Here is a 24,480-nt window from a genome sequence, read left to right on the forward strand (position 1 = left end):
CACTCACCACAAAATCAGTACCATGTAATGCCCTGGCCTGCCCTGGGCTGTGTAAGTTCTTTTGTCTATGTTCTTGCCAAGCACCTGTTTGACCCTCTGAGCAGTGAAGCAATAGCTGTTTTCCCCTCAACCTCTCTTACCCTTATTTCTCTCATTTGCAAAATGGGAATGATGGTAGCTATGTTGGCCTTACCCATGAGTGTCTTCCCAGTCCCACCTTGGGCATGTTGTGGGCAGAAGTAGTGCTGCCCTAGTGCAGCGGTTCTCAAAGTGTGATCTGGAGAGCCCTTCGGGGATCTGAGACAACCTTCTTTTCTAACTACATACCTGTGTGAGGCTGGGTTTTCTTCATATAGTTGAATCAACACATTACAACAGCTTGAACACAGAAACAGATATGAGAATACAGCTGTTTTCTATTAAGCCAGATATTAAAGCGTTTGCAAAAATATAAAATAATGCCACTGTTCTATTTGTTTTAGATAATTAAAAAATATAATGTCAACATGTAATAGGTTATTATTTTATGAATTAATAAACATTTAAAACATTCTCAGTTTTAATTTGTTTTTTTTTTTTTTGTTGTTGTTGTTGTTGTTTTTTAGAGACAGGGCCTCACTCTGTTGCCCAGGCTGGAATGCAGTGGCTATTCACAGGTACAATCCCACTAGTGATCAGCAGCGGCTCAGTTTTAATTTCTAATACAATAATTATCAATACATATAATCCACACAAACAAAAGCTCTTGGAAATCCTCAATAATTTTCAAGAATGTAGAGGTACTGAGACACAAAGTTTGAGAACCCCTCGAGGAAAGAATAGAGTTCCAGATCTAGATTTTTCAGGTACCTCATGGTCTAAGCCCTCTCCTGTGCCTCATTTTAACTCTAATACAATAATACTCATTCTTGTTGCCATGGGTGGCTCTTGGTTTCTTCCTTTTCCTAATGTTTAGATCTTGCTTTATGTGTGTATATAGTGATGGTCTTTGGAAGGATACACAATTAACTGGTACAGCGGTTGAGCAGAGTTCGGAAACTGGGAGAAAGTGGCACCATAAACCTTTCTGCTCTGTTTGATTTTTTAAATACAGTACATCGTGCATGTAGTGCCTGAATTAATAATGAACAATTAAAAGTAAAATTACATTTTTAATGCATAGGAATGCATGAGAAACTCAAGTCTGCTCAAGTAAAGTGGTGTTAACCGACAATGACAAACAATAAGAAAGTTTTCCTTGTCCGCCTTCACTTAGCTCGCGCTCCCTCTGGCTCCTCTCCCGCTCGCTGGGGTTAAGGCACTCTCATCTTCAGCCCTGCCCCTCGTCCCCGCCCCCTTCAACAACTTCAGCCACGCCCCTCACTGCCTCGCCCCGCCCCGCGGCGACGTCACCTCCGGCCGACCAGCTTCCCCAACTCCCTCTGGCTCCCGCCTTCGCACGCTTCCGGTCGTCGTCGTCGCCGCTGCTGCCGCTGCTGTTGCTCCTGAGGCTGCTGGCTGAGGCCGGAGGATCGAGCGGCGGCGGCGGCGGCGGCTGAGAGGGCGGCGGCGGGAGCGGAGCGAGACGAGGGAACGGGAGGAAGCGAGCGAGGAGCGCGCAGAGCGCGCTTTTCCGTCCGCCTGAGGAGCCGAAGCAGCCCCGGCCCCGCAGCCGCCGCCTGCCCGCCGGACAAAGCCGAGAGCCCGCGCCCACAGCCATGTCCTCGTCAGCCGGCAGCGGCCACCAGCCCAGCCAGAGCCGCGCCATCCCCACCCGCACCGTGGCCATCAGCGACGCCGCGCAGCTACCTCATGACTATTGCACCACGCCCGGGGGGACGCTCTTCTCCACCACACCGGGAGGTGAGCGCCGGCCAGCCGTCCGCCGCGCCCGGTGTCCCGCCGCGGTCCTCTAACTCCTCGGCGCCTCGGCGCCCGGCCGCTTCGCCCCCGCCCCCAGCTCCACCGAAGCCCCGGGGACGCTGCCCTTGGGCCCGCCCGAGCGTTCGGGACCCTTTACTTCGTGTTCGCTCTTGCCCGCAGCTCGAGTCGGCGCGCGCCCCACTCGGGAATGTGGCTGTCCTGTCGCGAAAAAGAGCTCTTGTTTCCGCTTCGTGGCAGGCTTACGCATTCGACCCAGTTTTCTCTCTCCTCTCTGCCTCCTTCCCGGGCGGATTTGGCTCCACTTGGCCTTGCATTACAGTCTGCATTGCCTGTCTGTTGTAGATTGTGCAAATTAATGCTTGATTTTGGAGCTGGCTCCGGGGCTTTTTAAAAAAGAACTTTGGGAGAGGAATTCGGCCCTGGCATCCTGCGATGGCTTGTTTTTGCTGCTTTTAGAACACCGGGAGGAGGCTGGAATGCGGAGTCTGGAAGCCTCGCCCAGCGTTATCCCGCTTTGACAGCATTGTTTACTTTGCTGGACGAGGCCCCACGGGTGAGGGGAGTCCCCAGGCGGGGAGGAGAGCGTGATAAAATAAAGCTCAAGTAATAGCCAAGGGAAAGTAGGTGGGGGTGGTAGGGCGCTGACAGCCTTAAGGTAGGGTGTCTTTCGGCAGTGACGCCTTTGGAAATGGATTGAAGGACCTTTGTCAAGGACACCCCAGTTGGGTGGGGTGGTTGCTTGATCCTGTGGAAGGGGCTAGAGAGAGGCAATCCAGAGAGAGGGTGGTTCCCTGGCATTGCTTTTCAAAGCATGACCAGGAACTGTTTACAAATAAGTAATACTGGGGTAGAGGTGAAGCTTGGTCACGGGAAGAGAGCTCAAAGGTTGTCTGTGCCCTAACTGGGCTGTCCTCCAGAGGGAGGAGCCTGGAAAGCGATTTTGAGGAGCCTTATTGAAGGGAACGGGGCCTCCTTTTTAACTTCAGAACTTTGTCTTCTTTTGGTGCTGGGGTGGCCTCTTGCTAGAGGGTGGGGACTTCGCAGCTCCTGCGGTCTAGAGGATTGCTAGCCTTGTTCCTGTGGGCAGGGCTCAGGAGCTGTACTACAACCAATCCGGTGCAGTTAGGCCTGGACCATCCTTAAATCAGTTGCACAATAGCAAGGCCTGTGGAGTAAGGAGACCTTCTTGCCAACACCAAGGGATAAAATCTAGGAGGGAGCTTTACAGAGAAATTCAGCCAGGCAGCTCTGGGGGCGGGGCGGGCTGCCTTGAAAGGCTTTTTAAATGACCCAGGCAGAAGTTCATTAATATATATGGAGAGCTGGGTTTAAGGAAATGTTAACTTTGCAGAATAGTGGAGTTCTTAGGTGGCTTAACTCATGGAAGAAATCTCCCCCCGATATGATCAGTTCAAGACCAACTCGTGTTTGAGCATGGTCCAGGGTCTCACTCTGTCGCCCAGGCTGGAGTACAGTGGCACGACCTCGGCTCACTGCATTCTCTACTTCCTGGGCTCAAGCGATCCTCCCACCTCAGCCTCCTGAGTAGCTGGGACCACAGGCACGTGCCGCCACGCCTGGCTAATTTTTTTGTATTTTTGGTAGAGTCTGGGTTTCTCCATGTTGCCCAGGCTCGTCCTGGGCTCAAGTTATTCGCCCCGTCAGCCTCCCAAAGTGCTGGGATTACAGGGGTGAGCCACTGCACCCTGCCAAGATCTTGCTTTTTAATCCTGAAAAATTTTGGCAGACCAGAATCTGCTCCATATAAGAGTTGTCTTGAACTTGAACTGATAGCTTTTAAGAAATAGATGCTGTTTTCCGAGGTGATGGAAAGGGATTTATAACTTCTTCCAGAATTCTTTGTGGTATTGCTCAGTAAATGCCTGTGCTTCCAGAAGTTCAGAACACGTCATAGTAACAACTGCACTCAGCTATAGTGTATTTGGAAAGGGAACTAAACTTTCAGCTATATATTAATCCCCTGAGGGAAGAGCCACCTAGACACGTTTTTGGCTTATGTCAAATAGTCAAGCTACCATACTTTTAAAAATAAGGGCATAGTCTTTAAGCGTTGCTTCAAAGATAGAAGCCTGTCTCATAGCCTGGATTAGTTCTTAAAGTGCTTGCAAAGATTCTGCCAGAAATACTGATTCATTACCCCTCCTCCTAACAACACTCAATCACTGTTTTCTCAAATATCACTTAACTTCCCCCGACATTGTTTCTACACACAGTTTCTTGTTTTGGATTTAAATACTTGTGATCTTGGCTCTTCTTTACTGTTGAGCTTGTATTTATTGGGAGAGCCCATCATAATCTTTGGATTTATTTGTTTATTTATTTATTTATTTTTGGAGACGGAGTTTCACTCTGTAGCCTAGGCTGGAGTGCAGTGGCGCGATCTCGGCTCACTGCAAGCTCTGCCTCCTGGGTTTACGCCATTCTCCTGCCTCAGCCTCCCGAGTAGCTGGGGCTACAGGCGTCCACCACCACGCCCAGCTAATTTTTTGTATTTTTAGTAGAGATAGGGTTTCACCATGTTAGCCAGGATGGTCTTAATCTTCTGACCTCGTGATCTACCCGCCTCGGCCTCCCAAAGTGCTGGGAGTACAGGCGTGAGCCACTGCGCCTGGCTGTAATCTGTGGATTTTTAACATGAGGGCTTATTCAATATCTTTATAAGGACATGGTGCCGTTGCAGTTGGATTTAATCACTATTACAGCAATGAATACTGTTTAGGTGTTCTTTACTTACTGATTTAACTTCCCCCTCTGATGGTTTGTGTATCTCTAATGCTACATTCATCTTCCTCTCATCATGTAATTTTATTTCCCTCAACCAGGGTGCAATAGTTTGTTATCTGGCCACCTCCAGACGCCTGGATTAATATGGTTAGGTATCGTTAGTAAATTTTGTGTGCCCAGGGGAGTGGTTCGCACAAAAGGGGACAACAGACAAAAGTAGGAAATACAGTCCTTGGTCTGAACAGGTTTAAATTCTTGATTTGGGGGTAGGGGCAGACAGATAAGATTTTTAGTTCTGAAAGAGTAGAGTCAAGTGCTAACATATATTTCAGACTTGAAAACATTTAGAAAAATGAGTGATAGGCTTGTATTGGAAATCTCTATTTAGTGGTAAGGGAGGGGATTAACATTTCCTGCCTCAAACTTCTAGAAATCTTCTGGAGGGTCACATACATGTCAGAGCATTCCAGCATAACAACAGTTGATGGACCGAATGCCCTAAATGATCAGACTGAGCAGGGACATTCACAGCATAGCAAACTTAGAGTTTCTCCCCCTTGAAGAGTTCTTTATTCATTGGGGATCACAGGAGATACAGCTTACCCTTGAGCTTTCTCAAAATTGCCTTTCTGTGGTTTGGGAAGTGAGAAGTGGGTGAAAACACACTTGCTGTAACCTCTTGGATTTCTCATATTGCTGGAAGAGTACCCTTTCTCCTTATGAAGGAAGAGGAAACTTTTTGTTGGGCAAATTCCAGGCCAAAAAAAAAGCTCTTGGATTTTATTTTTTTTTTCTATCTGCCTGTGGAGGAGTGGGGATGATATTTGGTTCTTCCATTGAGAAGCTACCTCTGCCCTCAAAGGAAGGTAAAGTTACTATAGTTGGCTCCACTTTTAATAACACTAGTGACCTAGAAGAAACCTAATGCTTTCATTTTATTATTGAGAGAAATTGGGACCCAGAGAGGTTAAGTAACTTGTTAGTATTAAACAGCTAATTATTGTCCGTGAGTCCCTCAAATTTAGTATCCTGATCACTATTCCAGTTTTTTCCTCTACTGTTTTGAGATGCTTATCTTACTAGGAAAGGAAGTTTGCAAACATTTAAAGAGACTTTTCTACCTCTGGAATGCTAGCTAATATGATTCTTTCTGCTACCTTATTTCCTTTCTAGGTGCTGAACTGCCCCCTTTTAGAAGAGTTGTTTTGCTCTGGGGAATGAGCAGAAGCAGAGACACCTCTTTTACCCTTTCTCTTTGCCTTTCTTTTCCTGCACAGAGTTCTCATCAGCCATGGAAAAGTATGCTGTTACCATAACAAGGGCAGCAGAGGGGAACTAACTGTGATGGTCTGAAATTTTGTCTGGGTTGTAGCTCTTCTGCCTCTTGGATAGTTGATATGATTGGTTCATTGGGACAGAATTTCATAAAGGTCATTGGATGGGTTTGGAAAAAAGGAGAAAGCAGGAAGAAGGGAAAATAATCCACTGGGAGTGAAAGTGAACTATACCAAAATAAAGAGTATTGGGGGTGAAGGGAGCTGCTTTTTTTTTTCTTTCTTTCTTTGAGACAGAGTTTCACTCTTGTTGCCCAGGCTGGAGTGCAATGGCGCCATCTTGGCTCACCGCAACCTCCGCCTCCTGGGTTCAAGTGATTCTCCTGCCTCAGCCTCCTGAGTAGCTGGGATTACGGGCGCCCACCACCACGCGTGGCTGATTTTTGTATTTTTAGTAGAGATGGGGTTTTACCATGTTGGCCAGGCTGGTCTCGAACTCCTGACCTCAAGTGATCCGCCCACCTCGGCCTCCCAAAGTGCTGGGATTGAACCACCATGCCCAGCCCTGTTTCTTTTGTTAAGATAAAAATTGTCTTTGTTGGTTTATTAGCACTTCAGAGATTTGATGGTTGTGCACACTGAATGTGGTTTGGCCACCACCTGTCTCCCCGAAGAATACCGAGTTAGGCAGCTTTTAGTTTCCTCTGGGTTATTTGCCATAGAGCTTTTCAGGAGTCTGTCTCTTCATCCAGAGTCTCCATGAAGAACAGATGTTTAAAACTGAAGTTCATTCATAAATGTTCTATAACTCAGTCAATAAAACATAGACCTTGTTCTACCTTCCTAAGTTGAAAGAATAAAAAGCAGAGAAAACACTTTCTTTGTTAAGTCCTTTCTGTTTTTTCCTTTCTTATTTTCCCTTATGGGGGTGGGAGAGAGAAAGACAGGCTTAGACTTCTTTTCTGAGTGCATTAGAAGCACTTGCTGCTTGTTCGTCTTGTATCTGTTTCTCATCTTTTGGTGGGCCCTTACGTGAGACATAGCTGGAGAATTGTCAAGAATTCCTAGTAGAAATTGAAGTTACATGCCAAATGCTTTGTTTCTTTTTTTAATTCAATGTCTAGGCTTGAAGGATACCTTCCTCCTCGTGGTCCCTGCTGCCCTAGCAGTGTTGGTTTGTATGTATGTATTTATAAGATATTTTGTAAGCATCTTTTTTCTTAGTTCCTTATAATGGTTTTTTAATACACTATCTCTTGATGTTTTAAACATACATAACAAAAATTTCCATTTTAGTCATTTTTAATTGTACAGCTCAGTGGGATTAAATATATTCACCTTGTTTTGCAACCATCACCACCATCCATCTTCAGAACTTTTTTCATCTTCCTAAACTGAAACCTCATACCAATTAAACAATAACTTCCCATTAAGCAGTACCACCGCAGCCTCCGGCAACTAATCATCCTACTTTGTGTCTTCATGAATTTGACTACTCTAGGAATCTCAGTTAAATGGAACCACGTAGTAATTGTCCTTTCGTAAATGAACATTCATCAGTGTTCATGCTTTTTTTCTTGCCATTTTGCTTTTTTTTATTATTACTACATTTTTTTAATACCTATGAAAGCAACAAAGTTTTAAAAGTCATATAGTCTTACTGGCCACACAACAAAAAGCAACATTCCGATGCCCCATTCCTTCATCTCCATTTCCACTCTCAGAGACTCTTTTTAAACTCATTTAGCTAACGTGCACTGCAGCCTTGACCTCCTGGGCTCAGCCTCCTGGGATCATAGGAGTGCCACCAAGCACGGCTAATTTTTAAAATTTTTGTAGAGATGATTTCTCACCATGTTTCCCAAGCTGGTCTTAAACTCCTGGGCTCAGATGACCCTCTTGCCTCAGCCTCCCAAAGTGCTGTGATTATAGGTGTGTGAGCCCCTATGCCCAGCCTATTTCTTAGTTTGGGATATTAATTCATTTTCTGCTATGGAAGATGAGGATTTAGTTGTTATATACACCCTTCTCCCAATCAATGTATATACTTCTGTCTCCTATCCTCTTAATTTAACTTTTTTTTACCCTTTTTGGTTAAACTAATATGTATGTAATCTTTACTAAATTTTGGTAAATATTGAATGCAGATGTGGCTGACATTGTTGGTTTCCTGCTCAATAGCTATTCCCTCTTCTTGCTTGCTGCCAGATTCCCTCATTTTTTAAATGGCAAGGTGCTAAACCCCAGGATGTAGACTGTGACAGCTCTTAAGTCAGTCATAGTTTCCCCAGTGTTTGGTCTGGTGGGCATCTGAACCAGTTCTGGACAAATGAGATGTAAAGGAAGTCTGCTGGTGGCTTCTGAGATTTTCCCCTCCAACGGAGAAAGTCCCAGGAGGAAAGCCCTGTTTGACTTCATGTTCTCCTTTCCTGCTTGGAACTCTATTTTATGAGGGTGTGGGTCCATCTCAGCCTTTTTGGAGGGCTTGTGGGCAAATTACTTAATGTTTCGTTCTCCAGGCTGTCTATTTGCGTGAGTAAATGGTTAATTCTAATTCTGGAAGCAGACTTAGTTAAACAGAATTTTATGATGGCGGCCGGGGGGTGGGTGGGGGGACTCCCTGTAAAAATATAGTTAACAACTACCCTGTAAGTTAACCATGTTATAGTGGACTTTCTCTGTGTGGTTTTATTTCAGCTTATATAATTTCTTAACTATATAGCTTAATGCATGGATTATTTATCATTTAAACTAAGGTACTTGGTATTGAAAGAGGCCGTTATGCTTGAATGACCTTGTTTCTATACTAGCCATCTTGGCAAGCGTAACTTTGGGCTTTATTCATTGACCTTCTTGTTGTTTTCTGCAGTTTGAGAATCACTGGTTTTTAGATTCAAAGGTAGATAGGGTTTTTCCCCCCTCTCTGTCAAAGGGACTCAGTTTTACTCTCATATTTCCCTAGTAATGTTAAATCTAGAAAGTCCTGGATGAAAGTATTAGATTTATCCTAATATCTGGTCACTAAGGGATGAAAAATTTATAAATAGCTAATGTTAACCTAGATCTAAAGCTTCCTATTCTGAAATCCAAACATGAAGACTAAGAAAAATATGTACATTTTGAAACAAAGCAGAAAAATGAAACTTCAACAATGTAAAAGAGCGTAAAATGCCAGTAGACAGCCATTTTCAGCAGTTTCTGTTTACAGTGCTTTTGCTGGCTACCATTGTTGCTGTAAATAATATATGTATACTGTGATTTCTTTAACATTAGACAATACTGTTAACTCCCCATTATGAAAGATGAGGAATCTAAGATACTTTTATTACTTTCTGTCTCTTGTTTCTCATCCTCTCTCCATTTACTAATTTCTGTAAATTGTATTATCATTTTTGGCTTCTCTAGTAGTTATCTTTAAAGCTCTAAATAATATGTGTCTCAACCTGTCAACTTTAGCTCTCCACTGTATAAAAGTACACCATTCACCTGTCCTCCTGCCTTTACTTTGCTGGTATGTAACCTCATTATGTTTATAATATCAGGGTTTGTGGGCAGGCTTGGTGGCGTACACCTATAATCCCAATACTTTGTGAGGCCAAGGCAGGAGAATTGCTTGAGCTCAGGAGTTTGAGACCAGTCAGGGCAACGTAATGAGACCCCATCTCTACAAAATATAAAATTAGTTGGACTGTAGTCCCAGCTACTTGGGAGGCTAAGATGGGAGGATCACCTGAGCCCAGGAGGTCAAGGTTGCAGTAAGCCGTGATCATGCCACTGCACTCAAGCCTGGGTGATAGAGCAAGACCCTGACTCTCAAAAAAAAAAAAAAAGAAATCAGAGTTTGTAACATTTACCTACTGTTCCTTAACTGTTAATTCTTCTATGCTTTTACTATAGTTTGATTATAAACGTTGAAAATCAAACAGCATATACAATATTGTGATTTTTTTTCATAACTTTCCAATATAAGACTAAGGAGCATGATTATTTTCATAGAGAAGGAATGGAAAATTGTTTTTTAATTTTTGTAACACTCCATCAATTGATCACAATCATGCCCCATTTTAATACTGTGTTATATGAGCTATGGATTTCTTGTGTAGTCTGTTTTCCTTCTTCAGTAGCTTAAGGTTAACTTGTTTCTAGTTACTTATGGCTGCATTGGTTGACATTAAATTGAGCTGACATAGCGTTGGAGGGAGTCTGGGTGAAATGTGAATTGCTAGGAAGTCCTTGCTTCAGAAAATGTACATCTGTGCATGCATATGTATAAGACACCTTAAATATTTTAGATTTTTTAATAGATTCTCTTGGAATTGATGTAAGTTTATAGTAAACATAATATTCAATAAAGGAAATAAAGGGTTTTTTCCTGCCATTTTATCCATGGTTGAATCTTAATTTTTTTCTTTGAATAATTTTGGTTTTTTAAAAGGTCAGTTTCTTTTGAATTACACCCTAAAATCATTAGTGATTAACAAGCTGATTCTGTATTTTTGCTTTATACCCACTACAATTAAATTTTTTTTAGCTTGCAGAGATTACTAAAATTCAAAAACTTATAAATACTATACTTTCATAGTCATATTTTTCCTGGCTATATTTGAGAACATTATAGCATTAAGACGCTAGTTCTTCAGTGTGTCTTGTTGTCTGAATTATTTACTGTGTTGGCATTCAAAATCAAACATATCTTAGGAATGCATTAAAAAACTATTAGAAATAATAGGTGAGTTTGCCAAGGTTGCAAGATAAAAGAGCCATATAGAAAAACCTGTTTTTGGCCCAGCACAGTGGCTCACGCCTGTAATCCTAGCACTTTGGGAGGCCAAGGCTTGCAGATCACTTGAGGTCAGGAGTTCGAGACCAGCCTGGCCAACATGGTGAAACCCCATCTCTACTAAAAATACAAAAATTAGCTGGGCATGGTAGCGCATACCTGTAATCCCAGCTACTTGGGAGGCTGAGGCAGAAGAATCACTTGAACCCAGAGGGTGGAGGTTGCAGTGAGCTGAGATCACGCCCTGCACTCCCGCCTGGGCAGCAGAGGGAAAATCCGTCTCAAAAGCAAAAACAAAGAAAACTGGTCACGCTTGTTATCCCATCATTTTGGAAGGCTGAGGTGGGCAGATGGCTTGAGCCCAGGAGTTCAAGACCAGCCTGGGCAACATGGTGAAACCCCGTCTCTACAAAAAATACAAAAATTATTTTTTTCTGGGTGACATGTGCCTGTAGTCCCAACTGCTAGGGAGGCTGAGGCAGGAGGACCGCTTGAGCCCAGGAGGTGTAGGTTGCAGTGAGCCAAGATTGCACTTCTGCCCTCTAGCTTGGACAACAGAGCAAGACCCTCTCTCGAAAAAAAAAAAAAGAGAAAAGAAAAGAAAAAGAAAGCAATCCCATTTACAATAGCATGAAAACAATTTGATAGGAATAACTTTAGTCACAAAGCATAAAACTTTTACTCTGGAAACTACAAAACATTGTTGAAAGAAATTAAAGAAGACCCAAATAAGTGGAAAGACATTTGGTGGTCATGGATCAGAAGACTTAATATTGTTAAGATGGTAGTACTCCACAAATTGACCTTCACATTCAGCACAGTCCCTATCATAATCTCAGCTGGCTTCTTTGACAAGCTGACAAAATTCATATGGAACTTTAAGGGACCTAAAATATCCAGAACAATCTTGAAAAAGAAAAACTAAGTTGGAGGACTTACACTTTGTGGTTTCAAAACTTATTACAAGTCAAGACAGTGGGGTACTAGCATATGGATATACATATAGATCAATGGAATAAAATTGAGAGTCCAGAAATAAACCCTCACAATAATGGCCCATTGATCTTCAACAAGGGTGCCAAGACAATTCTGTGGAAAAAGAACAGTTTTCAACAGATAGTGCTGATACAACTGGATATGCACACAGAAAAACTGAAGGTGGACCAGATGGCTCAAAGACCTAAATGTCAGAGCAAAAGCTATTAATGTACAACCTTTAGAAGAAGACAGAGGCAAATCTTTATGACCTTGGATTAGGCAGTGGCCTGAGATATGACTCCAAAAGCACAAACAAAAGAAAAAAAAAAAAAAACAGATACATTGGACATCATGAAAATTAAGAACTTTTGTGCTTCGAAGATCATGAAGAAAATGAAAAGATAACCCACAGAATAGGAGACAATATTTGCAGTCACATAAGAGATTTATATCCAGAATAAAGAACTATCATAATTTAGTAATAAAGACAAATCATTGAAAAATGGGTAAAGGTTCTGAATAGACAGTTTCTTCAAAAGAAGATATGTGGTGGAATGGCCTGTTAAGTACATGAAAACAGCATGTTCAACATAATTAGCCATCAGGGAAATGCAAATTAAGATCAAACCACAGTGAGAAACCACTTCATATCTGCTAATGTTGGCTACAATATATAAAAATTAGAACTCTTACACACTGCTGATGGGAATGTAAAATAGTACAACCACTTTGAAAAACAGGCAGTTCTGGTCGGGCGCGGTGGCTCACGCCTGTAATCCTAACACTTTGGGAGGCCGAGCTGGGCAGATCACGAGGTCAAGGGATCGAGACCATCCTAGCCGACATGGTGAAACCCTGTCTCTACTAGAAATACAAAAATTAGCCGGGCGTGGTAGCATGCGCCTGTAGTCCCAGGTACTTGGGAGGCTGAGGCAGGAGAATCGCTTGAACCCAGGAGGCGGAGGTTGCAGTGAGCCAAGATCATGGAGCTGTACTCCAGCCTGGTGACATAGCGAGACTCTGTCTCAAAAAAAAAAAAAACAGGCAATTTTTCAAAGGGTTAAAGGTAGAGTTACCATATGACCCAGTAGTTCTACCTTAATTTTTTAATTTTTTTTTTTTTTTGAGACAGGGTCTCACTCTGTCATCTAAGCTGAGTGCAGTGGTGCAATCATGGCTCACTGTAACCTCCATCTCCTAGGCTTAAGTGATCCTCCCACCTCAGCCTCCCCAGCAGCTGGGACTACAGGCATGCAACACCACGCCTGGCTAATTTTTGTATTTTTTTTTTAAGAGACGGGATTTTGCCGTGTTGCCCAGGCTGGTCTTGAACTCGTGAGGTCAAGTAATCCACACACGTTGGCCTCCCAAAGTGCTGGGATTACAGGTGTGAGCCATGCCTGGCTAATTCCACTTTTTTAGTTTGGTATATACCCAAAAGAATGGAAATGTGTTCACATGAAAACTTGTACGTGAATGTTATTCATAATAGACAAAAAGTGGAAACAACCCATTTATCAGTTGATGGACTGTTGTTTTTATCGACTTACCAGTCCATCAACTGATAAATTGATAAGGTGCGATATATACATACAATGAAATATTTGGTAATGAAAAAGAAATGAAGTACTGATAAATGCTACAACATAAACGAACTTTGAAGACATTATGAAAGTGAAAGAAGCAGTCACAAAAGACCATATATTGTATGATTCCATTTATATGAAATGGCCAGAGTAGGTAAAACCATATAGAGACAGAAAGTAGATTAGTAGTTGCCTAGGGTCAGAGGGTGTGGGGAGATCAGGTGGCATCTAAGGGGTTGGGGGAGGTTATGGGGGTAATGAAAGGGTTCTAAAATTGATTATGGTGATGATTGTACAGTCCTGCGAATCAACTAAAACTATTGAATTATACACTGTAAGTGGATCAATTGTAAATGAATGCTATTTCAATAAACTTGTAAAATACCGTATCTTATCAGCTCTTTAAGGTCATAGAGGTTCTTCAGAGTTTCTCTTATACCTCACACATTTAGGCAGAATCTCCACTACCTATATCCTAGTTGGTTTAATTGCAATTCTTTAATGTATGCGTTGTTGCTGATACATAATTTAGAAAGCTTGCTTCTGTGCTGTGCTTTTTTCACCACCTCATCTCCACAATTTCCAAGCTTGATGTACTACAGAAGTAAGAATAATCTTGTTCCAGTTTGCAAGTTGACTCATCTGACAGTGAAACCTCACCCTTCTGAAATCTCGTCATGAACAAAAGTGGGGTAACTCAAACAGATAGGCAAAGTCCATTGTTAAACCTCCTTCCCTTTGTTCATTGGAAGGCCATCAGACCCCCTTTCAGCCTATTTGCCCTCATTTTACATAGCATGCTAATAAGCAAGTTGCTGATTTCCAAACCCACCAGACTAGAAACACCAAGTTAGAAAGGGTGTTAAGGGTGTGCTATACAGATTGAATTGTGTCTCCCCAAAATTTTATGTTGAAACCTTAATTCCCAACATGATAGTATTAGGAGGTGGTGCCTTTGGGAGTTAATTAGGCTGAGTTGAGGTCATAAAGGTGGGACCCTCATGATGGGATTTGTGCCCTTGTAAGATGGAACACCACAGAGTTGAGGCCCCCTTACCCCCCCATGTAAGGGACACAAAGAGAAGGCAGCTACCTACAAGCCAGGAAGAGAGCCCTCACCAGAAACCATCCATGCTGGCATCTTAGTGTTGGACTTCTAGCCTCCAGAACTATGAGACAATTTCTGTTGTTTAAGTTGTGCAGTCTGTGGTATTTTGTTATGGCAGCCTAAGCTGACTGAGTCATAGTAGTAGCCTGGAAAAAAGGTAGCTCTTAGTCTAAGGGGACAAGGGCATTGTGGGGGAGGGGTGCACCAGCACAACCTTGACCATCCGAACTCTGTATAGTGATGTTCAGCTGTACAGAGCACCAACTTGATAGGGCTTAGAGACTTCTTAGGTCACAACATAGTATAATAAACAATTTTCATAATACTGTGATTCATCAAGAGGGTTGAATCATTTTCTGTTGAAAGCCATAAAGGGATTTAAATCTGTATTAGAAGTATTTTCTTTCAAGATAATTGAAATTGTTTACCCTTTGAAAGTTGAACTAAGTTTTGTGCTACCCAGAATGCCTCGTTCCTCATAATTTCTAGATGCCTTTTTGAGTGCTACTCTAGTTTTTGTTTTTCAAAGCAGGTTGAAGGTAAGTTTCTACTTTCCTTGTCCTAAAATTATATTTGATTTACATTTTGAGGCAGGATCTTGCTCTGTTGCCCAGGCTGGAGTGCAGTGGTGCAATCATAGCTCACTGTAGCCTTGAACTCCTGGACTCAAGCTATTCTCCTGGCTCAACCCCCGAGTAGTAGGGACTTCAGACCAACAGCACCTCACTTGGCTCTTTTTAAAATAATTTTTTTAGAGACAGGGTCTCACTATGTGGCCCAGACTAGACTCAGACTCCTGGGCTCAAGCAGTCCTCCTGCCTTGGACTCCCAAAGTGTTGGAATTACAGGCATGAGCCACCATGCCCAGGCTCTCTTGTCTTTTTGATAATAGCCATCCTAAGAGATGTGAAGTGATATCTCATTGTCGTTTTGATTTGCATTTCCTTGATGATTAGTGATGTCGAGCACCTTTTAATGTACCTGTTGACCATTTGTAAGCAGCACGTTTCCATAACTGTTTATCAGTTAAAGTGTACTCTTCAAAACTATTGTTTTTAAAACATTCAGGTAGCACTTAACTGGTAAGCAGATTGTTTTGTAGAATAGAGAGGGGCTGCCAGTTTCAGCTTTGACTATAGCTGTGAGAAGAATCTTAGTCTCAGTCCTTCTTTGGAAAGCCTTTAAAAGGGGCTGTTTATTTTTTCTCATACTTGTTTATTCTTTCATTTAAAACTTTTTTTTTTCTTAAAGATGTTAATGTTAGGGCCTAGGTCACATATAAATAAGACATAGCCCTGACATAAGAAACTCAAAGTCTATAAAGAGAGACAGATGGATAAACAGGAGTCCTGTAATGCATGATGTGTGTAAGATGGAGAGGAAGAACCTTTTAAAAAAGTGAGGGGTGGGGGTGCTTCATAAAGGAAGTGATGGTTGGAGCTGAGTCTTGAAGGATCAACAGGAGTGTCCCTGGCGAAGAGAAAGGGCATTCCAGATGGCAGAAGAGCCTGTTTACAGGCAGAGAGGTTAGAGATTATGCTTTCAACTTGAATTGTAAAATCCTTAAAAGTTAGGATTACATGGGATTTAAATTAAATTCCTGGGTGGTATTATATGTTGATAACTCCTTAAATTGTTTCAAACTCTTTTTAACCCTGTTTTCCAGGAACTCGAATCATTTATGACAGAAAGTTTCTGTTGGATCGTCGCAATTCTCCCATGGCTCAGACCCCACCCTGCCATCTGCCCAATATCCCAGGAGTCACTAGCCCTGGCACCTTAATTGAAGACTCCAAAGTAGAAGTAAACAATTTGAACAACTTGAACAATCACGACAGGAAACATGCAGTTGGTAAGAGAATGGCGACGTTGGAGACCTAGAGCGTGGCTCTTGGAATTTGAATGTCTGTTTGCTGTAGGTTGAGAAGCTACTGATTCTTCAGTTTTGTTTTGTTTTTGTTTTTTGTTTTTTGGTTTTTTTGAGACACAGTCTCATTCTGTCACTGAGGCTGGAGTGCAGTGGCACAATCTCAGCACACTGCAACCTCCGCCTCCTGGGTTCAAGCGTTTCTCCTGCCTCAGCCTCCCGAGTAGCGGGGATTACAGGCGCCTGCCACCACGCCTGGCAAATTTTTGTATTTTTTAGTAGAGATGGGGTTTTGCCATGTTGCTTAGGCTGTTCTTGAACTCCTGACCTCAGGTGATCCACCTGCCTCAGCCTCCCAAAGTGCTAGGATTACAGGTGTGAGCCACTGTGCCTGGCCAATTCTTCAGTTAATAACTAATGTTCAGTTATATGTCTCTAAGGTTTCCCTCCTCCCCCAAAGGTTTCTTGAAATACTCTGAAAACCCTGAATTCTAAATCATAAATCTGATGTAGTTGGTGGGAGAAAAGAATCCAGAATCAGGATGATAAACCCCAAAAATGACTCTTTGAACCATGCCTTAAGGACTTCCTGGCCTAGGCTTCATTGGACTAAGGATAACACACACAGAAAACAAAACAATTTCATAGCCCCCATTTCCATCACCCTCAGGCAAATAGACCTTGTTTCTTTTGTTTTGTTTTGTTTTTTGAGACGGAGTCTTGCTCTGTTGCCCAGGCTGGAGTGCAGTGGCATGATCTCGGCTCACTGCAAGCTCTGGTTCCCGGGTTCACGCCATTCTCCTGCCTCAGCCTCCCAAGTAGCTGGGGCTACAGGCACCTGCCACCACGCCCAGCTAATTTTTTGTATTTTTTAGTAGAGACGGGGTTTCACCATGTTAGCCAGGATGGTCTCGATCTCCTGACCTCGTGATCCGCCCGCCTCAGCCTCCCAAAGTGCTGAGATTACAGGTGTGAGCCACTGCGCCTGGCTGACCTTGTTTCTTATATGAGTTTCTTTTATATGGTGTGAGGAAAAGCGGTATGGTTTATTTCTTCTATTTTCCAGAACTGCCTTTAAGGTTTACCTAAATTACCCCTCCTCCAACACATTCTTTTATTCTTTATCACTGTAGAAGCAGAATGGTGCGGTAGGAGTGGCCAGCTCCTGAAATACTCCTCAGGGACTGCACTTGGTGACCCCTAGATGTGGGCCAGCATTCCGCTTTGTCATATTTCAGATGAGTTTTTTAATGGACAAAGTGTTAGTTTGGAGCAGGGCCAAAGTCCAAAGCCTCCAGAAGAATGTGCTCCCCTGAGAGATGGCAAAGAGCTCCCCAAGAGCTGCTGTTTAGTCATCCTGAAGACAAAGGGACAATGGGGATGTTTTCACTTGTGTCCTTTTCCCCAAAACTTCTCCCCATGGGTGATGGGACTGCCATTCTTATTTTTCAGATTAAGACCAGCCAAAGCAAAGCAGAGTAATTGTTTTAAGGCAGCAGAGAGTGGGACAATTTGAATTACTTTTTGTCTCTCATTTAGAGGGAATGACAGTTAAAACTGTTATGTTTTTTTGTGTACGTGCTAAACTCTTCATTTTATTTGTCCTAACTAGGGGATGATGCTCAGTTCGAGATGGACATCTGACTCTCCTGCAAGGATTAGAAGAAAAGCAGCAACACTGATACTTGTGTGCACCTGATTTGGCCAATAGGATCAACAGTGAAAAGACAGAAGAGGCAATACCAGCAGTCCCCATTACAGTCTCCACCTCCCCATCTTCCTCTGGGTGCCAAATGATGGGAAGATGAGCTTCATCTGACCATTTCTTCTCCCTGTCTCCTGTTCCCCTTCCCAGTTAAACAGGTTAGATTGAAGGCCCTTGCTGTATTTCTGTAGAGCTAAGCAGCCCTTAGAGGAAAACAGTTCAGCTCTGACTTTCCTAGTTGTTTTTTTATTGAGAGCCACCCTCATACCCTGTAATTTTGTCCCAAATCAAACATCAACCTACCAACAACTGCCTGGCTGGGAAGTCTGGGGAAGGGATACAGAGCTTGGTGGGCCTAACACCATTCATATTCCTTACCCTCTGTCTCTCCTCCCTGTATCCCACCTATGGTTCAGTGTTGCAAGAGTCTGGGCTTGGGGTCTTTAAAACCAGCAGGGGGAAATGATAAAAAGAGAGCTGCTTTCCCTTTTACCTTGAGGTATTCGTCCCTCGGGGCAGAGCACAGCTTGTGCAACTCTGGTAGCATTACCCTGTGACACTGTTTTGAGGTCCACTTCCTTTCTTTCCTCTGGGAGGAATGTCTTCTGTCTTTGGTATTATAGTTCATCTTCCCATTCTTTTACTTAGTGCATTTGTGCAGATATTTTTAACTCTGTACATCAGAAGAGAGCCCTTGGTAACCAGTTTTGCTCTTCTTCTGCCACTCCTCCCTGCTTGCATCTCGTTGCTGGCAGAGTCCTCTTGTACTTCAAGAAAGCAAAGTGATTTTGTCTGCTCCTAGAGCAGGTCCATACCAAGTAATAGAGGCACTTTAGCTTCCACTTGGTGGGTAAGGCCTGATCATAGTATTCTGTCAGATAATGCCTAAGAATGACCGCTGAAGAACGTTGACCCATTTGAGTACCCGGTCTCAGTCGTCATTTTTAAGTCCAGTGAGCATTGTGGTAGTTGTTCTTAGATTGCAGTTTCTTATGTTTTGAGTTTGAAGTTGATTTTCAGAATGTTCTTAGAAAAGAACTGCATTTTTTTCCTTTGTGGATCTGCTTTGTTTGGCTGCTGGGATAGATAAGCATGGGCTTAAAAAATGTGTTCCTCCCAGTTTTCTTGCCTTTCCTGTTGTACTCTGAATTTCTCTCCCTACCTCCCTTACTTTCTTCCTCTCTCCTTCCTTTCCTTCCTTTTTCTCTACCAGGCCATTTTTCAAATTTACATCAAAGATACCTGAAGTGTTGGTATCTGAGAATATCTGTCACTCCTCTTATCTGAGAAGTGACCTTTTATTTTTAAGATGACTACAGACCTATTTTTAGATATGTTTTCAGTACAATTTTGAACAGCAACTTTTTAATTAAACATCTTCCAGTGTTAGGAAGTTGAGAAACGTTCATAGGCGAGTCTGCTGTTCTATGTCACCATCTTTTGTCTCCCCTAGTCCCCCAGGAGCTCTTTCCTTTCCCCTCTAGTTTTGGGTGTGCATGTTTGGAGTTTGTAGTGGGTGGTTTGTAAAACTGGACCATTCTGCCTTGCTATGGGTTGTTCAAGAAAGCCTCATTCTTTTCTGTGACCCTTTCGCTTTTGTATTCACCCTCCTTCCCACCTACCTGTCCTGGGGCTGTTGAGCAGCATAATAATCCCGGGAGAATGATTCCCCTCATAGAAAGACAAAAGCATCCATCCCCTCATAGTTAAGTAGCCACTGGTGTCCTGGGAATTTCTGGTTGGATTTGGTGCCCTGAACTTTTTTATTAAGAAATCAGATCCCAGGGTGAGAGTAACAGGCCATTTGGCCAAGAAAGAAACCTGTTTGTTTTTCTTTTGAACTATGAAAAGACCCTGTTTGTGAATATATTTTAGAAAGAGAGGAAGGATGTCTGCAGAACTTTGTTCTGTTTTCTGCCACAAAAATGTGAATAGTTCAGAGTGAAAACCTTTTGTGACGGTTGATGTCTCAGGAATAAGCTGGATCTCCAATGTTTTGGGGATGCTTTGAGTCTCAAAAAAAATTGATAATCAGAAAAGTAATTTTTGTTTGTTTGTTTAATGTATCCCTGTTCTGTTTTTAATTAAACTCCAAGTCTCATTTTACATATTCTTGGAAAAACCTAAGTTGTGCTGTAATTTACATAAGAAGCATGCTCAGGACCTCTTTGTACCCTGGGGAGCCTGATTCTTTGGGAATGAAGCTTTTCATTCTTCATACACTGGCCTTGGCATCCTGTGGAATTTGACCCAACTAGCAGCTAGTCAGTCTGTCAGTGAGCAGAAGAGTGAACTCTTCTTGATCTTTATTGCTATGTGTGAAAACTTGGCTTCCTCACTGAACGATGAGGAATGGATTTAAAGCATGAGCTTTAGTAGTATCAAGATGCCATTTTCCTTTTTCTTGCTGTCTTGGGGAGCTTCTGCATGTGACCCCCTAATCAGAAGGCATGTTTTTAGTATTTCTTGGGAGTGTCAGCTGTATAATGCAGCAGCTGTTCAATCCCTTACCCTTCTCTGCAAGGACTTCCTTACAGCTTGGTGCAGTTCTTTCCCGGAGGCCACCACTACTAGACAGTCTTTCTTTTATCTTATGGAGATAAATTGGCATTTAAAAAATAATTTCACAAGGCATGAGATAAACTTTCAATAGATGATACCTTTGTGTCATGCCTCATGGAATTATTTTTAGAACAAGCCAGAGTCCATTGAGTGGTTTACCTCTGCATGTTTGGAGGGAACCTCACAGATGAAACCCTTAATGAATAATGTGTCCGGGGTTTTTTAGAGAGAAGGAGCACTCTTAAGTTACCACTTTGAGACAGCTCTTAACATCTTATTGACCATTTGTAGTTTTCTTTTTATGAGGAACCCATGCTTCTATACTTGGGGGGACAATCGATCTTAATGAGAAGTGACTTCCCTTCAAATTCCAACAGCAGACATGCATTGTCATGGTTCTGTCTTTATAGTGTGGTTTATTGAGTTCAGCAGTTCTCATATTCTGTTTAAATAGGTACAGCATTTTCAAGGGCACAGATACAGAGAAGCTGGCTTTCTAGGTATTGGGCTTCCAAGCCAAGAGTTTTGTCCTTCCACCTGTATTAGTTATCTATTGCTGTGTAAAAAATTACCCTAAATTTAGTATGTTAAAATAGTAAACATTATCTGTCAGTTTCTGTGGGTTAAGAATTTGGGAGTAGTTTAACATGATGGTTCTGGCCCATGGTATCATGAAGTTACAGTCAAGATGTGAACAGGGGCTGCAGTCAGCTGGAGCTGGAGAAACCACTTCCAAGTTCTCTCTTTGTGGCCGTTGGCAGGATGCCTCAGTTTCTTCCCATGTGGGTCTCTGCATAGGGCAGCATGAGTGTCCTCACACCATGACACCTGGCTTCTCCCTGAGCAGCTGATTCCAGAGATCATGGGGCAGGGCCAGGAGAAAGCTGCAGTGCCTTTTAAGACATAGTCTTGGAAAGGACACACCGTCACTTCTTATCCTAGTTGTTAGAAGCAAGCCACTAAGTTCAGCCTGCACTCAAGGAGAGAGGAATTACACATACCTCTACCCCAATGGAGCAGTAGCAAAGAATTTATGGACATATCTTAAAAGCACCACACCCCAACTGGGGATGAAAGTAGGTCAACAGGGAGGTAGGTTTAATCTAGATAAGCTGAAAGATAGATTGCTATCAAAAACAGTTCTCCAAGATGTGCATAGCCAAACTGGGATAGAAGGCAAACTCCCCAAAGCTACCTGCTGGTTTTGAGAGGGGTGGTAAGACATGGCAATTCCCAGGAGTAGTAGAAAATAATATGCCTAACTACCAACAGCTCAAGTATGCTTATTTGCACATCCTAGACTTGGTGTCTGTAAGACTCAGTTACCACTTTTATTTTCCTGTAGCTAGGAATTAGCAAAAGGAACTGGGGCCTTCCAGCTGAGCCACTAAACCTGTCTTATTTGGAATGGGGATTGTCTAGCAAAGGGAGCAAACATGAATTAGATGTTAAGCTATTGAGCTGAAGAAAAGAAAGCAGTTCACATTTAGGTGAAATAGATGATGTTATCAGGAAGCCAGGTTCCCACCAGAGTCGGTGCTTGGTACCTGGTCTCTCCAGTCTCAACAGACTCAGGTCAGGTGTCTCACCCAGGAAGCAACCACTCAATAAAATAGGGAACATCTGAGAATTACAAATGTCTATGCTTGATTGCTCCTCTAAATCCAGTGCATAGGTTAACCCTGCATGCCCATTTCTTCCTGGGCTTCTTGATGGCAATGTGTTCTTAAATAACTGGTCTTGTGTTCATGCTAAAGACAAACTTACATGAAGTTTTTCAGTTTAAGACATTCTAGTGAATGGCTGCTATGTGTTTCTGGCACTCATTCCTAACCAAGTCTTTAGAGATTTCAGATGACCTTAAAGATGTAATATCTTTTTCTTTCTTTCTTTTTTTTTTTTTTTTTCTGAGACAAGAGTTGCGCCCTGTCGCCCAGGCTGGGGTGCTGGAGTGCAGTGGTGCGATCTCAGCTCACTGCAGCCTCTGCTTCCCAGGTTCAAGTGTTTCTCCTGCCTCAGCCTTCCGAGTAGCTGGGATTACAGGCATGTACCACTATGCCTGGCTAATTTTTATTTCTATATTTTAGTAGAGATGGGGTTTCATCATGTTTGCCAGGCTGGTCTCGAACTCCTGGCCTCAAGTGATCCGCCCACCTCAGCCTCCCAAAGTGCTGGGATTACAGGCGTGAGCCACCGCGCCTGGCCAAAGATGCAAATTCTTGTTTGGATTTATGCTCTGCCTCTTCCCAGCATTTTCTTATCTGTAGCCCTGCTTGCTTGAGAGTATACTTGGATAAGAAGTATTGCTGTTGAGGGAGCTATAAGAAAAGGATACTTCTTCCAGAAGTAAAGAACTCGTCTTTAGAGTACCTTTAAATGAATTTTGTTTTTCTTTCTTATTTTGAGGTGGATTGGTCTTCTCTTTTTGGGTTTCCAGCTCACTGGGACTCTCAGACCTTCCCTTTCCAGCTCAAACACCATTAGTTAAATTCCTTCATTCTCATTAGAATGCAGCCTGCTGAGTATGTGGGTTTCACTGCCGGAGTCCATCATTTAGCCAGTATACATAGAGGAACTGCTTCGAATCAAGGCAACTGGTGAAGGGCTTAGCATGTTGGCAGCAATATCCCAGAGATTGAATCTGTTTGCATTTTCCTCATCTAGGATAACAGCTGCTTGAAGCCAGGGCTCTTAGCCCTTTGCATTCCCCTTGAGCGAGGAAGCCACACTGCCTTTCTGTGTCTGGTTCAGAGCTCTTCCTTCTTGGCGTGTTTTCTGGACTACATGCACATGGGCAGCTATAGATTAATCTGCAAAACCTAGTCACTTACCTACCCATAATATCTGGGAAGGTGTGGTATTTGTTTTAAAGAAACATTGTTTCTTTGGGAGGGCAGTTTCTGTCTGGACTTTGAGGTGGACTTAGTTATCCCTACAGTTCTTTAACTCTCAGCTTTTAATAAAAGATGAAATCAGATATTGATGCAGTTGGGTCACAATTCTTTAGAATGCTTCTACCCCAGGGCCGCTTCCTGTTCCTAGTCATGGTTTTCCAGTTTAGCAGTGGAGTTTCTTGAGGCTAACTTACAGAAATTTCTAACTGAAAACTTTAAAGAGTTATTGATACTTGTTTTTTCAGTCAGTCACTTACATCACCTAGCCTACTCTCTGGAATTTAAATTTATTTCTCTAGGCTGGTCCTGGAAGTTGATAACCTTTTGGCAAAGCTTAGATTTAGGAGAAGGCTTATGAGTCCCTGTTCAGCGGGTCTGTGGATTCTCTTTGCTTATGGCTCTCTGCCTGCAGCCCTGGCAGACCATACTGTATGTCATGGATACCCAGTGGAAATATTACTGAGATGAAACACATTTCCAAGGGTATTTAAACTCTCACTCTGCCACCTTTCTAAGGGTGGGAGGCTGGCAGAGAGATGCTGCAATGCTTGATAATCATTTGGCCACATTGAAATTTCCAAAGGGAGCTCTTGCCGGTGCTTAAAACCAAAACTCCTGGACACTTAGAAAATTCCATGAATCTAGCACAAAATATCCATTCTTGCCCAAGTGTATCCCCTTTCTCTCCAGCTTAATCTTTTTTTTTTTTTTTAAAGCCCAGGCCAAGGGTACTTTTAACTGGAAACCGGGGAGGAGGGAAGAACACTAGCAGGGAGCTAAGAGGCAGGTTGCTGGGTAAGCCATCCTGCTCATACCTGGTGCCTGTATCTACATTGCTGAGTGCCGTGCGCCAGTGCCTTTCCTTCATCTGCAGATGGAGCCCATCTCTTTCCACCTGGGTGAGGAGACCCTCTGCTACTCCAGGGGTAAACCTTAAAGAAGGTGTCTTGAAGAGCCCAAAGGACACTCACGTGCTAAGGTGTCCATTTTATGCATCTTTAAAATATTTTATTTAAAAAAAAAATAGCCCTGCCCTGTCTTAGTGCCACTAATGGCCCAGTTCCATCCATTCTGAATGGAAAAGCGGAGACTGCCAGCACTTTCCTTGGTCTTCCCTT

The 24,480-nt window shown here is 42.8% G+C and overlaps 1 protein-coding gene across 1 annotated transcript; it reads left to right on the forward strand.

Annotated features, from left to right (window-relative positions):
* Window positions 1–1,348: 1,348 nt before the first annotated feature.
* EIF4EBP2 (eukaryotic translation initiation factor 4E binding protein 2) lies at window positions 1,349–20,012 on the forward strand. Its single transcript, XM_003312603.6, has 3 exons — window positions 1,349–1,842; window positions 16,001–16,186; window positions 17,814–20,012. The coding sequence occupies exons 1-3, from the start codon at window positions 1,698–1,700 to the stop codon at window positions 17,843–17,845; spliced, it is 363 nt and encodes a 120-aa protein (XP_003312651.1). The 5' UTR covers window positions 1,349–1,697; the 3' UTR covers window positions 17,846–20,012.
* Window positions 20,013–24,480: the final 4,468 nt, after the last annotated feature.

This window comes from Pan troglodytes, chromosome 8 (assembly GCF_028858775.2).
Source record: "Pan troglodytes isolate AG18354 chromosome 8, NHGRI_mPanTro3-v2.0_pri, whole genome shotgun sequence".
Taxonomy (NCBI): Eukaryota; Metazoa; Chordata; class Mammalia; order Primates; family Hominidae; genus Pan; species Pan troglodytes.

Excerpts from the sequence above, each read along its gene's own strand:
- EIF4EBP2 (XM_003312603.6), top strand. The coding sequence starts at position 1,698 with ATGTCCTCGTCAGCCGGCAGCGGCCACCAGCCCAGCCAGAGCCGCGCC. Across the intron at positions 1,843-16,000 it reads CTTCTCCACCACACCGGGAG|GAACTCGAATCATTTATGAC; the intron begins GTGAGCGCCGGC and ends CCTGTTTTCCAG. Across the intron at positions 16,187-17,813 it reads CGACAGGAAACATGCAGTTG|GGGATGATGCTCAGTTCGAG; the intron begins GTAAGAGAATGG and ends TGTCCTAACTAG.